This window comes from Nelumbo lutea, chromosome 4 (genome assembly GCF_056320005.1).
Source record: "Nelumbo lutea isolate HS-2025 chromosome 4, American lotus-T2T, whole genome shotgun sequence".
Classification (NCBI taxonomy): domain Eukaryota; kingdom Viridiplantae; phylum Streptophyta; class Magnoliopsida; order Proteales; family Nelumbonaceae; genus Nelumbo; species Nelumbo lutea.
This window is the reverse complement of record NC_142687.1, coordinates 23,100,255-23,116,100: the sequence shown is the minus strand read 5'-3', so window position 1 is coordinate 23,116,100 and position 15,846 is coordinate 23,100,255. Positions and strand designations below refer to the sequence as shown.

Below are 15,846 nucleotides of genomic sequence, written 5' to 3'. Positions count from 1 at the left end.
TAATTGCTTCTGTACCATAGGTCAAGCTGAATGGGGTCTCTCTCGTGGCTGTCCGAGGTGTGGTTCGGTATGCCTAGAGGACACTATTTAGCTCATCAACCCATAAGCCTTTGGCTCGGCTTAGTTTGGTATTCAGTCCATCCAAGATTGTACTGTTGGTGACCTCGGCTAGGCTGTTTGTCTGGGGGTAGCCCACCGAGGTGTACTACTGCTTGATGCCGAGAGAGGCACACCACTCCCGGAACTTGGCATCATCAAATTGCTTCCCGTTGTCGGTGACTATCATGTAGGGAGGCCGAAGAGGCAAATAACATTTTTCCAAAAGAAGCTCTGAAATGCTTGAGCTGTAATGGTGGCCAAGGGTACGGCTTCTACCCATTGGGTGTAGTCCACAGCGGCGATGAGGTATTTCCTGCCCTTCGTTGCTTGAGGAAAGGGGCCGAGGAGATCCATCCCCCACTTGGCAAAGGGTCAGGGGCTGCTGAGAGCCGAAAGAGTGGTGGCTAGCTAATGGCACAAGTTGGCATGTCTCTGGCATTGATCGCACCTTTGCACCAACTCTGCTACATCTTTGTGAAGAGTTGGCCAAAAGTACCCCTGCCTTAATGTCTTTTGGGCTAGGGCTCGACCACCGAGGTGGTTGCCGCAGATGCCTTCGTGAATTTCTTAGAGCACGTATTCACTCTCCTCCTAACAGAGGCATCAGTGGTAGGGCAGGGTGAAGGATCTTCTATACAATTTTCCCTCTAGCAAGGTGTAGTGTGCTACCTAACGCCGGAGTCGCCTAGCTTCGTTCCTATCGTCGGCCAGTCGTTCCTGTTAGTATGAACTTTTTTTGGTCTGACATTTTGACAAGGGTACTGTCCATCTTCGCACGTTTTAAACATTCACTCCATTTATTGGCTTGTTTACGATGGTTTAAATCTTTTTGGGTAGATGCCAATATTTCATTAAAAGAGTTAGATTGAACATACTCTTCAAGTAATTCACAGATAATACGAAAGCTGTCATCTTATTGCATACTTTCGGAGTTTTGGGTACTGATCCTCCATATATAAAAGTTCGTATTTTGGCTGGCAAATGGAGAAGGCAATCAAGTTGCTGATTGCCTGGCAAATCGAGGCACAATTAGTGATGAAGAGTTCAAGATCCACCCCCCCCCTCCCCGTTTGAATCTCTTTAGGAATGTAAAAAAACCTGCAACTATAATTTCAATGTCAAACATTCCATTGGGGCATGGTTCTTGGTGTTCTGAGTGAGTTCGGCTTCAGTCCGGGTAAAGTCCATCCAAGTAGTTTTTACCGTTTTATATTGAGAATATCTCGGTATTTATATGTTTTATTTTATGAGGAAATATTCCCAATGCAAAATTGCAAAAGACTATTAAAATGGTGTGAACACAGATTTAGTCTGATGGAAGTCGATCTCGTTCTGATTGTGTTCCTTTTATATGGTAGGAGTGGAGTGTTTTCTCGTCTGCTTTTATGATCCATATTTCAATTTTGGTCCATTTTTAGCGTATATGAGAGATGAATTTGATTGTAAAACATGGGTGTGCTTTTGATGCCAGAAAGACATGATACGAGAAAATTTTATAACCAATCATTGGATTTTCATCAAAATTCATCAAGGGTTTTGATTGGTCATATATTCAAATTCATTTGCTAAATTTATATAAATTAATATATTTTCATAAAATTAAAACATTAAATATGAAATAAAAATATATAATATAATATAAGTAGAAAAACTAAATTTATGTGTGATATACTGGTATTTGGATCAGTTTGGATCTTGACCAATCAGATCAAACAATATCTGATTTCGATCTAGTTAATGAACCGGATCATATTTTAAAATCCCGTTTCAATCCAATTGATGACTGGATTCAGTTTGGTTCATATAATCATATCTGAATGGATTAAGGTTTGTATTTAGTAGCATCGATGGGTGTTTCAACCTATAATGTTTTGAGTTAAAATACCGTTTTATACACGAAAGACAAACACCACTATTTGTACTTAAATCCCGTTTGATGAAAAATGTGTTTTTCATTCATATCAGCAGTTCAGCACCACTTCAGTGAAGCTGTTGAAACTTTGCTTCCAAAACAGAAAATATGAAATTGCTTTTTCTTGAAACACACCCTAGCATGGGTTTTTATGCAAAGCGATTTATGACTGTTTTAGCTCAAAGATCTCCAATCAAACAAAAAATTGACCAACTCAACGCTATGGTGCCTAGGTGTCGGCATTTGCACTTAAAAACACTAATTACCAAACAGATCCTAAATTTGATCAAATTTCAGAGAGTACGGATCTCCTGCCATTGAAAACCTTGCTTATGTATCCTCTAGCTACCAATTGGGAATATTTCAACATGCGGCTGGATTTTCATGCTTTTACGGTTTTACCGTGTGTGCATAGTCGGCCCCAGAGAGTTATATGGGTAATCACTCCTATGCTGAGTTCTGTCAGGTAGGCCCGAATTAACAGGTTACACTGTTTCAGGTTTGGGCTTCGGGCTGGGTCCATTGATACGGTAAATGCAGAAGTGAACACGACATGTGCTCCTGTGCTTGAGAGTCATTAACTTCAATCCGGATTTGCCCTTCACATAACATGCCTCACAGCATCCTCACAGCTCTTACAGCCATACATTGAAAACATCTCTCCTACTCGTATGTTGTCAACTTGTCATTATTCGTGATGTTCCAATGCACAGCTGTGAGGTTGTTGTGGGATGCATTTTTGTCCATCAATTTTACTTGGATAATGTTTGGTAGGGTGTGCATTTTTTGGGCTTGATTTTCAAAGAAAGAAACATCCACGCCCAGCTAGCATGTATTAGCCGCTTTTCAAGATTTTTTCTGTTTGGCATTGTTTGTGTCATATAGTTATTGAATAACCGATTTTCAACTTTTGCCATTTGGTAAAGCAGGTTTTTTACCGTTTGCATGTATTAGCTAGGCAGTAGTAGAGTTGTAATGTGGGTCAGGCTGGCATGGCCTAACGTGTAAATGGTCGTGCTTGGCACGGCACAGTCGCTACAGTACCGTGCTAGGTCTAGACAAAACACAAGAATCAGGGCCATGTCGGGCCTAGGCTGTGGAGAGGACAGGGCTGCCAAGGCATGGCCTGGATATTAGTCGTTAGGAGCCAACAGTTATATTTGCCTTTTTTGGGGGGCCCAACAGCTATAAACCACCACTAGGGGTATTATTTGGGTGGGGGTAAAAAAAGTGAGTCCAATTTTTTTTTTATTCTTGTAATTTTTTATTTTCAAATTTATTTGAGAATTATTTGTAATATTTTTCAATAATACAATCTCATTGTAATTTTTATTTTCGATTTTATCATTTTATTAATTCAATTTCATTGTACTATTATTTCAATGTATTTTTTATTGTCTATTATTCATGTTAATTTTCTGTTGTTATATGTTGTTTTTTACTTTTTTCATTTTTTCTAACTTTTATTAATTAAAAAAAAAAAAACAAAAAGAGGCCTAGCCCATACTTGGCGTGGCCCGGCTCAGCACTGTGGGAACCAGGCCACGGGCCGTGTTGGACTTGACTTGGGAGGGGAATCCTGCTACCAAGCACGGCCCACCAAGCCCAAGGCCTGACACGACACGGTACAGATTTCATTCGGGTAGCCTACAATCCGTGCCATCCCGGCACGGCACAGTCGACATTACAGCTTTAGGATGTAGGGTATGTGGTGATGCATGGTTAACGTGTATCCTCAATCTCTTTAATGCTGATCCAATTGCCAAGGTGCTTCATATGACAACCTTATATTATTTATCAATGAAATTCAAATTCAACGGTTAAAACCGATTTTGGTTTAAAAAAAACGACTTCAACTCATTTGATTATTGTTGAATGGAGAACGGGATGGATATAACCAAGCATAAAAGGAACGACAACCACACAATACATGCACAAAAACTAAAAGAAAACCATCGTCAGTTCTATCTCATCATGAAGAAACATTTGATCGAATCCAAACATCCAAACAAATGACAATAAACTGATCCATTCGACCATTCCATCAATGACAAGCAACATATTACCAGCCAGCAATGATATTAGGAAAAAGGAGCAAAAGAAGATATGGACCTGCCGGAGATGGATTCATCATTTGATCAATGACAAGCAACATATTAATCAACTCATTTCATTAATAATGCCACATTGGATTCCATGCTGGATTCATCATCCATGTAGGTTGCTCCTTACACTGATCTTACAGCATGTTCTACTCACACATCAGCAATATTCCCCGTGTGTTATTATTCCCTTTTGCAATTTACATGCATTGCCAATTTTTGAAAAATCGCATCAACCAAACAGCCAATTTTCGAGAAAACAACCATGCCAAACTGGATCCAACGTGTCACTTTTTCTGAAAAATGGCATCAATGCCAAACAACCTCTTATGAGTTTTATGAGTTCAAATCAGTCCCCCACAACATTTCACAGAACATTTCTGCCGTGTATTGGAGGCGGGAATGTTCTGTGAAACGTTGTGGGGAGCTGATTTGATCTCGAGTTTTATGACACCCGTTAAGCTGAACAAGAGCCCATATGTTTGTTCTTAAGATGTTTCCAATACACGACGGGAATGTTCTGTGGAACGTTGTGGGGGGCTGATTTGATCTCGAGTTTTATGACACCCATTAAGTTGAACAAGAGCCCATAAGTTTGTTCTTATTTGGTGGTTAAATTCAAACCTTACCAATGGAAAGAGCCCACTGTCAGCTACGAGATGGCGCTCTACTAGTGTTTTCAATCCACTGTTGATCTGGCCAGTTGAATCACTCAAACAGTCATTTGAGCAAAATTTTGGGTCTGATTTGAGTAAAACCCGAAAAAGGATAAAAAAACCATTGATTTGGTCGAAGCCTGTTTGATTAAGGTGATTTTTTTTTATTCTAGGTATGTTTTTGAGATCCGTGTGTCCCAATGCACCATACCCCGTTATTTTTTTCAAAAAAAAAAACCCTTTTTAACATCAAATTATAATTTTTAATTTTTTTAGAAATAAAAAATTATAACTAAATTTTAAAAAATAAATTAAATATAAAATATTTCATATATTATATATAAAACATAATTATACATTATTTATTGATAAAATACATATTGATACATACTCTTCTCACCCGACTGATGAAACTGGTGACTCACGACTCAGAGAAAGACAAAAACGGTTCGACCTGGATCGGTTTTATAAGACTGGGTTCTACAATAAATTCCAACCTGACAATTGTAAATGGGCCCACACTCCACAGCATTCAATCAAAATCATACACCTCTGTGCACATCTATTGCCTAGCCCCCAGCCAAATGAAAATTGAGTTTTGAAACCATTCTTCACCCCACGTGCTAATCATGCGATATGCAGGCCTTTGGGAAGATTTTATCTTATGCTACGCTAGAATAACCGCGTGAAGATCCAAATCCAGTTGTTATCAAATGCGATCTCATCTGATTACAGTCAATAAATCCAGAATTCCAAATCCACCAGCCAATAGATTATATAGATTATGGATGAGCTTAGCAATAAGCAACCTAGGCAACAGCAAGGGCCGGATAAATGAGATATATCGTATGCTACGGTCCTACGGCTGGATGAACCGACCTAGTGGGCCATGGGCCACCCTAATATTTTGTCTTTTCAAAATTGGCACTTCACGCCTGGACCTAGGCCCACCTACTTTTTCTGAGACAATTGATACTCCCAGCTCTTTTCTTTTGAACGTTAAATACACGTGGCAGAACCAGAACCACGCTTTATTATCGCCCCAACTACAATTAGCTGATAGTGATTAAGAAAGGGGCTTGATTTGATTTAACTTTTGCAATTACATTTTTTATCATTTTTTGGTGTAAGTTAAAAGCTAAAACGCCAAATTACTTATCTGAATGGTTAATGTCTGTCCAACATATAACGATAAGTATTTCAAATATCGTTACAGAACCGCTCTTCCGGTTCAAATAAACTACAGAAACGCCCTTCTAGCCATAACGGACTCTCTTGTTACTCGATATTATTTAGCGGCTCGTTACTCGTTAGCGAAGGCTTTATAGTTTAGGTGGATTTGGATGTCGATCGGAGCCTCGTGAGTCGTCGTTACCCACTTGAAGAGACTCAAGTCACTCAACCCATCTAAAAAAACTGTCAAATGTGAGATTAAGGGCATATGGGTTGGCCGGATCAGCCAAAGCCCAACTTATTTTGAGCCAAAACAAAGAAAAAGAGGGAAAAGAAAAGCTTGTAATAGCAACCAAAAAAAAAATTGTGAGGAGAATTGCAGTCCAAAAATCCCCCCAAAAAAAACATCAGTGATAAGGGTCTTATAGACCTATGAACTATCTCTGAAACTTCACAAGGGGTTTAATCAAGCACTGATGTCAAAACAAATTTGGAGATTGTGGTCCAATGAAAAGGAGCTACGGAGGGGAGCAATAAAAGCAAAATATGTTAAAAATCAATCTATCTATTCCCTCAAGAAAAAGCATGCGGACTCGGGATGGTGGAAGCAGGTTATCCAACTATGGGATAATTTAAAACCAAACTCAATGTGGCAGATAAAAAATGGTACAGAGGTCTTTGTTTCTGATCCATGGGTACCAGCGCTAACTAATGGGATCCCAGACACAAAGCCCAAAGCAGCCACTCAGTTAAGGGGTTTAAAAGTGAATGAGCTCATCACCACGTCAGGTGAATGGGATAGAAGGAAAATTGAATTAGTCTTTAAGCAAGAAAGCTGCTACCCAATCTATCAAACTTTAATCTCTCATCACCTGTCATCTGATAGGATCATCTGGAAGAGACCCAAATCGGGAATATGTGATGTAAAGTCAGGTTATAACTTCTTCATGTCAACACAAGCATCATCTTCAGGACATCACTGGAACTGGAACCACATATGGAAATGCAAATTTCCAATGAGGTTCCAACTTTTCATGTGGAAGTATGGTGGAATGGTGTTGCTACAAAGGACAAATGGCACTTCATTGCTGAGGAAGAGAGAAAATGTCCACTGTGCCATGTAACTACAGAAACCTGGCAACACCTCTTCTTTGAGTGCTCCTATGCTCGAGCAGTATGGCTCTCGGTTTGTTTAGGAATAAACCCAGAACTCATAAGAAATAAATAACTTTATCTTTTCATACAGGAGTGGATAGACTCTAAATTAAACTGTCTAAGCAAAGAAGAAAAACAAGCCTTCATTGCAAAGTTCCTTATACTATTCAGGTTGATATGGGATATGAGGAATGTAGCGGAGCACAAAAATAAGATCTTCAATAGAGTAAATTTCCTACATCACATGTGCTGGTATCTAGTCCCAAGCCCGGTTATACAGCCCTCCCATCCATCTTTTCTGCATGCTCATATAATATTAGTTGCACAATACAAAATGCTCATTGATGGGACCTTTAATCCATCATCTGGTATGGCAGGAACATGAGCAAATGATAATGAAATATTCTCAGGTAGCAGAAGAATTGCAGTAGCTAACTCACTTCAAGCCCAATGATGAGCCTTCTTACATGGCATTCAATATGCCATAAAGGTGAAGATGAAGAGCCTGGCTATCTTTTCTGATTCAGAAAGCTTGGTAAACAACATCTATATGGATAATGAAATAGACTGTCAAGTTCAAGCCATCAAACAGAAAATTCTACATCTACTATCCTTTTTTGATATAACTGTTATAGACCATGTAAATAGAAATATGAATACGGTTGCTCATGAACTTACTTATAATGCATGTAAATATAATATCGTAGTAGAGAAAGTGTGAACAGCCATAATACCCAATGTAATATGTTATTACTATAAGTAATGAAAGCTTTCTGAGTTAAAAATAAATAAATAAAAAAAAAAAGACCTATGAGCTATGACATCTTCTTATGTGGGGGAGTGCGGAGTTTGTAAAATCTTGAATCCTTGCGAAACGGTCTCGTGTCGCCCCGGAATTCGTAGAATGAAAAGGTGCATTTGTCGTGGCTAGAAACAATATAGGGTTCAATTCAAAGTTCAAACACGAGATCAGTAAACTAATATGGTCGGTCCGTTCTTGTTGGCGGGAAGGTCTACCTGATTACCTGTACCCGTACAGTCTAATTGGAGGCCCAGTCACAGATCCATATCCACGTAAGAAGATCCAGAAATGCAAGGGCAGCATTGTAATATTCGTTGCTGAAATATCTCCAGCGCTATTTAATTTGCATAAGCCGCTAGCCTTCAATGCAGACAGTATCACGTACTCATGTACGTGTTTAAATTGTCTTGTTTTGTCTTGACTTGGATCCTTCCAACGTAGGCGGAGATTGTTTGTATTTTCGACTTAGAGGGCTTTTAGTGCTTTAGCCGTCGACTGTGACGCTTTCATCTCCGTAGGATCGGACCTGTAAAAATTTCTTCGATAAACTCGAGTTACACCTTGGAATGAAGATAACTTCTACTTCCGATTATGGTTCAGTTTCACTGTTTCAGTCAAATCGTAGATAAGACGGTAGACTACTTGAACTTGATCCGTGTGAGAAGCGGAGAAGCCCTTTTTATGAGGTCTTAATAGTTCGGGAGGAACGAAGAGTTGGAAGAAACTCTCTTCCCATTTTCATGCTTTATTTATTGTGGCTTCTTGTCGATTTTTGCGTGAAGGTGTCGGGAATTAGTTGCTTGCTTTCGTTGAACAATTGAGTTGATTTCGAAGTCTCATTCATATCGTGCTTTCCTGGTTTTGAAAATTCTCATTCGTATTGTCTCGGCTTTAATGGGGTATCCTTGGATTGTTTTGTCTTGACATCCTCAGCTGATCCCCCATTTGTCTGGCCTCTGGAGTAGATCCCTCTCCTTTGTGCGATTTGGGGCTTCTAATTGGAATTTCTGCTTATTTCTGAAATCTGAACCTTTAGCAAATAGCAACCCCTTTTTTAAGCTTACTGAAAACTCAAAGAAATTCTTAGCTATAATTCAATCGGAAGCTTGTGCCTTCCGATCTTCCATTTCTGAATAAGCCCTTTGTTCAGCTCTTATTTTTTATTTTTATTTTTTCCCCTAAAAAGTGATTAATTTTTTCGATTTTTTTGTAAATTCCAAGAAATTATTGTATATTACTGTGTTACGAATTCTGTTAGGAGTCCTAAATCGTCAAAAGATGACTATCGGAAACGTTGTCCCTGTGAAGGAGAAGAGCTCATCACGAAAGAAAAAGCAGGTTGTTGACGAGAATGCTCCTTTGCTGCCGAGAAGGCAAGATGAAGATCTTGAGTTCCATGAGTTTAATGGTGCTTCTTTTAGTGGGGCGGTTTTTAATCTATCAACTACCATCGTTGGTGCTGGAATTATGGCTTTGCCTGCGACCATGAAAGTTTTAGGGCTTGGCGCAGGGATAGCTATGATCATCTTTGTAGCATTCCTTACGGAGGCTTCGATTGATATGTTGCTCCGGTTCAGTAAAGCTGGCAAAACAGATTCATATGGAGGAGTTATGGGACACGCCTTTGGAAAAGTCGGAAGGGTGTTATTACAGATCTGTGTAGTTATCAACAACGTTGGTGTATTGATTGTTTACATGATTATAATTGGTATAGCTTACATCCACTTCATCTGTTTTGTTTCTATTTTCCTTTCTTATTAGAATTATATTCTCCTATAGTCTTAGCTTCTTGAAGTAGAAAGATAATGATTTATCGGAATAGTTTCTGTTTTTCCTTTCTCACCCTTCAATTAATTAAGAACTTTTATTCATGGTCTGTCGCATGGATAATTTTCACTAACTCATTGGTTCAACCACTTCCGTTATTAGGTGATGTGCTTTCTGGAACATCTGCAAGTGGAATTCACCATGCTGGTCTCTTGGAAGGCTGGTTTGGAGCACACTGGTGGAATGGGCGTGCCTTTGTTCTGCTTGTCACAACTCTTGCTATTTTTGCTCCATTGACTTGTTTCAAGCGTGTAGGCAAGTTTATTCGCAATTGATTTTATATTATTTATCGAACAAGCACTTAATTGGCATGAGATGGCCATTGCGGACTTGCAATAGCTGTTTTTCATTAATTTACTGATGAAAATTATCTCCATGATGCCATCATTTTTCTTTGCAGGAATTTAATTGTTAGAGGATTCAATTAATGTTGTCTAAGTAGATTTAGATATCCTTGTAATTTTAATAAAAATCCATTGAGGAAGTGCTACCTGATATATGTCCTTGTTTCAGTTCATCTCTATAGTTTGAGTTGCAGTAGCATCTTGTTGAGGAATACATGATCCTCATTCCTTAGGCCCACACTCTTGGATGGTCCTTAAATATTTGTCATTCAGAATAGGTTAATCCCTTGAGACCACGCATTGGCATGGGACAAGGTCGTACTGCCTCTCCATGCATCAGGTGTAACCTCAACCCTTGCACTTTCACATTCTTATCATTAAAAATAATTGAAAATGTGTTTTCTTTTTGGAAGTGGTTAAGGGTTTTTTTAGAAACCTAAAAATGTTAAAGTGGTGTTTTTTTTAACATTTTAACATGATTAAGAAAATGATTTTTCTTCTTTTATGCTGCAGTCCTTTAGCTAAAATCTTGTTTTTACTTTATGTCTCATATGCATGCCTCCCATAAGATATGAGCTTTTTCACTTTATGCCTCATATACATGCCTCCTATAAGATATGAGCTTCAAGGCATGCGATAGGTAGCACCCACACTATGCACTGTGGATCTCAGGGAATTTAAGCCTTTTAAGGCATGGAGGACACCTTGAATTATCTATATCAGGTAATTGAGCATTTAATGCAGTGCCTCCATGTCTTCTTGATCTTTGCTTGCTTCAAGGGAAATTCATGGCCTAAGCCTAACATAGCTTTCGGGAAATGACGGTATGTGCTCCTGATAGCATTCCAGTCGATTACTCCATTATATTAGTTATTTCTGAATGATCTAGTGAGAGTTAACTTTTAAATCCTTGGACTCATTATTTAGCAAAATTAAACAAGATTTCAGTGGGAGCAACCACTGTGTGCAAAAAATGCCAAAGGTTAGGTCTGTATCCAGTCCATCCTTCCCAAGATTTCACTGGAAAACTTGGAACTTTCTTGCATTTTTCTTTCATGCCTTTGGGTTCTAGAGACTTGTTGTTTTCTTGTTGATTTGTACTTTGATGACTAGGTTCTGGTACTTGCTCTTTTATCAAAGAACCTAAATAATTGTGTGTATCTATTGTTCAGACTAAATTTTTGGAGGGAGAATCTCATGTTAATTTCTGTGCAGATTCATTGAGGTACACGTCTGCCTTATCAGTTGCACTCGCAATTGCTTTTGTTGCCATTACTGCTGGAATCACGATTGTCAAATTGATAAGTGGAAGCATTGAGATGCCCAGGTGGCTTCCAAATGTTACTGATATGACATCATTCTGGAAACTCTTCACTGTGGTTCCAGTTCTTGTAACGGCTTATATCTGCCACTATAATGGTATGCCATTATCATTCTATTATAAACGCAATTATACACATGACATTTATGGGATATGAAATGTTCTTGCATTTTTAGTGAAAATGATCATGGGAGATATTTTTTTTCTAATTATTTTGTTTATGTACTTTGGTGAAAAGGGATGCTAATTTTCTGAGAATGGTAGTTTGCCTTGGTCATTTGAGGAAATTTGGGTTTCACTTTTAGTCTTCTGCAGTTGAGGATATCTTTATATCCTTGCTGAATGTTGAATTTAAACTTGTCAGAGAAATAACTAACCTAGTGCCCACTTAATAGGGCTTTGACATAGCACCTTCTTGTTTTATGAGGTGGGCCCCACCTAGACATCTTATAAGTAATTTTTTGTGAAAAGCCCAGAAAGCTCAAAATAGCCATCTTACAGCCAAAAATATGGCTTTCTACTGAAGCTTCTTTTAGTGGCTTCTCCAAAGCATCTCAGTAAAAGAAACTCGATCAAAGCTTTAGCACCCCCCGAACAGGCCCCTAAATAGACTGAGGGGCTGTTTGATAACAGCTGAAGTGTCTGAATTGAAAAGCTTATTGCTTTGTCTTTTAGTGAATAAGATTTTAAGGAGGTCAAGGGCTCCTTATTGGCTGAAGCTGAAGTTGGGTAACATAGTATAATCTAGAATATTTTATCATTTAACTATTTCTATCCATAAAAGACAAAACAATAAGTCATTCAGTTCAGTAACTTCAACTGTTATCAAACAGCCCCTGAGCTGATTGCTGCTTCTGAATGTGTTCTTTGTTTTTTGTATTTTTGGTACTATGCCTCTGGTTGTGGTTGGATGTTTGAACTTTTTCACCTTTTTTTTTTTTTTATATTTGCAGTGCACACAATTGACAATGAGCTTGAAGACTCTTCCCAGATTCAATCAATTGTGCGAACTTCACTTGCGCTATGCTCAACTGTGTACATAACAACCAGCTTCTTTGGGTTTCTCCTATTTGGTGAGTCAACCCTGGATGATGTGCTAGCCAACTTTGATACCGACCTTGGCATCCCATTTAGCTCAGTGCTCAATGATGCTGTTCGTGTTAGCTATGCTGTCCACCTCATGCTTGTCTTTCCTATCATCTTTTTTGCCCTACGACTCAACTTGGATGGCCTCCTGTTTCCCTCTGCCAGGCCTTTGGTTTTGGATAACCAAAGATTTGCACTGATCAATGTAGTTCTTATGTCTCTCATCTTCTTGGGGGCAAATTTCATACCCAGCATCTGGGATGCTTTCCAGTTCACAGGTGCAACTGCTGCAGTCTGCATAGGGTTCATCTTTCCTGCAGCCATATCTCTAAGGTATGTTACCTACTTCATGGGTGGTAATTTGTAGAAGTGGGGTTATTATCATTTTGGATGGTGTGCTGTAGTTATGCTTAGAAGAATGCATTTTTTTGTTTGGTATTTTGATTGGTTTAGTTTTTACTTACTGATGGTAATCATGATTGGTTATGTTATGGACCTATAAATCCAATGAAAATTCAGTAGGCTATCTCGTCTCTGTTGAATGCAACACCAAGCCGTGTGTCTGTGTGTCAGCCTCTGAGTTTTTGTTTGGAAACCATTAAGTACCATTGAATAAAGTCAGTAGGCAACGAAAGCAAAATGCCTTCATGGTTAACTTGATACATAATTTATTTCATTATTTTCATTTTCATTTTCATGCTAAAATAAAGAACTTGGAGGTTTTGTCCCCATGGTTGCAAGTGTAGGCCTCCCCCCTTCACAAGTTCAAAGAATACAAAAAGTTCTGCTCATGTGATTAGTCTATTGCCCTTGTAGTTGTTAAAGTTACATGCTATGCAATTGGCTTCATCATTATTAATTATATTCTTTCAAGCAATCAGCATTTTCTGTAATTGCTCCAAGTCTGCGTGTTGCAATAATCAAGTTAAGTTTTAAATGTTTATGTTTCTTAGTGTGGACAATTATCCCAATGGTAATGTGTTCAGTACTTTTTTGTGGATACAAGTCACCATGCACTTACATGATGATGGATAAGTTTTCCTCGCCACTGCACTGACAGAACTGGTCTCTTGATACTTTGAATGCCCAAATGCCCTTAAATTTCCTGAATGATTTATTTCTTGGGGAGAGAACTATATGTCTTTTGGTTGTTTCAGGGATCCTCATGGCATAGCAACAAAGAAGGACAAGATCCTGTCTGTTTTCATGATTGTCCTTGCAGTTTTCTCAAATTTGGTGGCCATATACAGTGATGCCTACGCACTGATCAAGAAGAACTCGTCCCCACGATCCTGATCGTTTGTTGGAATGGACTTTCAGTAGAAAAACAAGATACCAAGGGCAGACTAGTACTGTGTACAGAAAGGCCCATGAATAGCAGGATCAGTTGTAATCCAAGGATGGTTTATGTTGAATAATATGGACACTCAACTCATTAATGATTAGTTGAGTTGCTCTGCCAAGTATTGAAGAGAGTAAATTGTTGTACTGCTTTTTGAGCTTGATAGATGTGTGGATTGCAGTCGTTTAAATTATGAATGCAAATTCCTATGTTTTTCTCCCGTATTCTTGGTGCACCTTTGCTTTTTTTTTTATAAGGTTCTCTTGTTCGTGTTGTTATTTCTTTTCTCTATGTAATGGTGGCCATATTGCTGTTTTGTTATCAGTTACTATTAAAACCTTGGTCCATACTCCATACCTTGATGTACCTCTCTCTTGTAAAAAAGCATCAAGAACATGCATTTGATTGGTTATAAGTTTTTCCAATATGATGGTCGAACCTCCCTTTTTACTTTTTATGATCAGGTGATTTCAATAGAAAGTTACTCTACAGGATGCTACACGAGTAGACATTCTTCCAAGCAACGGGATGAGCAAGACACAAAGTCCTGCACACTAGTACATTCTTGATGGTGTGCATGATTCCATTTTGTTTGTAGCCCATCCGGACTCCAGCTACTTACTCAACTATGGGGCTAATTGTCGAGGACTTGGGGGGTACTTAGAATGGATTGAATAAGTCTACCAAGCAAAGCAACAATACAATAAAAGTTCACGAATTAGTACAAAGATGCTTTACTATTGCCATTTTCCTTTATACCTTAGATCCCTTGTGAACATAAAATAGATAAATCATATTAATAACTTTATGGTCATTTCTCATTTTCCTATATACAAAATATACACAATATCCCATCCATAACACATAGGTTGACATTTAGATGGCATACTAATGGCGCGGTCAATGAAATCAATTTTGACGCTATGGTATACGGGGTAGTACTACGCTTAGATGTTTAGGGTTAGGGACCAGGTTTACCCTGCTTGGAATACATCCCATCTATAGATATAGTGCATTTGTGTAGTTTTGTAATTTTCTATAAACTATTCCTATTTTCTTCTATGTAGGGGTGCCAATTGGACTGGATTTGGTTCAATCTGGTCCAGTCTAATGTGAGTCCATTACAAATGGATCAGGTCCAATTCAATCCAATCTAATGAATATTTTGGACCATTTTGGATCAGGTCTAATCTATTCAAATTTGTTTTAATTTAGATTGTTTTTAATTCAAACCTGATCCATTGACACTTATATTCTTATCTTATATCAACGGACTAGATATTGGCTTAATCCAATCCAATCCAATATAAATTTATTACTGACAGACTAGGTCCAATCCAATTTAATAATTATTTTGGACCAAATTGGTCCAATCAAATATGCCTTGTTGGTCCGTCCAATCTATCCAAATTGATTTTGGACTCGACGGGTTGATTATGATACATCATGGTTTTTAAAACTGACCCGGTGATCTAACCGGTCAGGGGTCTGGTTACCGGGTTGAACGGTTTGACCGTTCGAACCAAACGCTCGGCCCGTTCTAACAGAAAATAAAAAAAATTCAAAAAAAATAAATAAATGGTCAAAACCATTTGAACGGTTAATCTCCCGATTCAGCGGTTCAATGACCAAAATCAACGGTTTTGGGGGAAAATCTAGTTTTGGGGGAAAACGAAACCGATCAAGTGACCGGTTCCCAGTTTTTTCAGTCTGGTCCACTTTTAAAAACCATGTGATACATTGACACCCTTACTTTAGGTTGATTATGATACAACACCAAATTAGTAGGGCTAGCAATATTAGAATAATTAGTAGGTTGGGTTTATCTTAATTGTGTTCACATCAAAATCATGTCTACTTTTTTAACACAATAAGTAAATGCGTTAATTTTAGGTTGATCCATTTAACTCAAAAATGACTTGTTTAGGATCCAAAGTTTTAAGTAAAATCATATATGCATATTTGGATAGAATACTACCATAGGTAAGAAAGACATTGAATATTTTTTATGAATTTGTTTGAATAGT

At 38.2% G+C, this 15,846-nt stretch overlaps 1 protein-coding gene across 1 annotated transcript; it reads left to right on the top strand.

Annotated features, from left to right (window-relative positions):
- The first annotated feature begins 8,265 nt into the window (after positions 1-8,265).
- On the top strand, positions 8,266-14,043 carry LOC148854598 (amino acid transporter AVT6A-like). Its single transcript, XM_088941084.1, has 5 exons — positions 8,266-9,607; positions 9,829-9,981; positions 11,286-11,489; positions 12,345-12,810; positions 13,635-14,043. The coding sequence occupies exons 1-5, from the start codon at positions 9,178-9,180 to the stop codon at positions 13,771-13,773; spliced, it is 1,392 nt and encodes a 463-aa protein (XP_088797210.1). The 5' UTR covers positions 8,266-9,177; the 3' UTR covers positions 13,774-14,043.
- The last annotated feature ends 1,803 nt before the right edge of the window (positions 14,044-15,846 follow it).

Coding starts and splice junctions, on each gene's coding strand:
- LOC148854598 (XM_088941084.1), top strand. CDS start 9,178: ATGACTATCGGAAACGTTGTCCCTGTGAAGGAGAAGAGCTCATCACGA. Junction 9,608..9,828: donor TGTTTACATGATTATAATTG/GTATAGCTTACA, acceptor TTCCGTTATTAG/GTGATGTGCTTTCTGGAACA. Junction 11,490..12,344: donor TTATATCTGCCACTATAATG/GTATGCCATTAT, acceptor TTATATTTGCAG/TGCACACAATTGACAATGAG.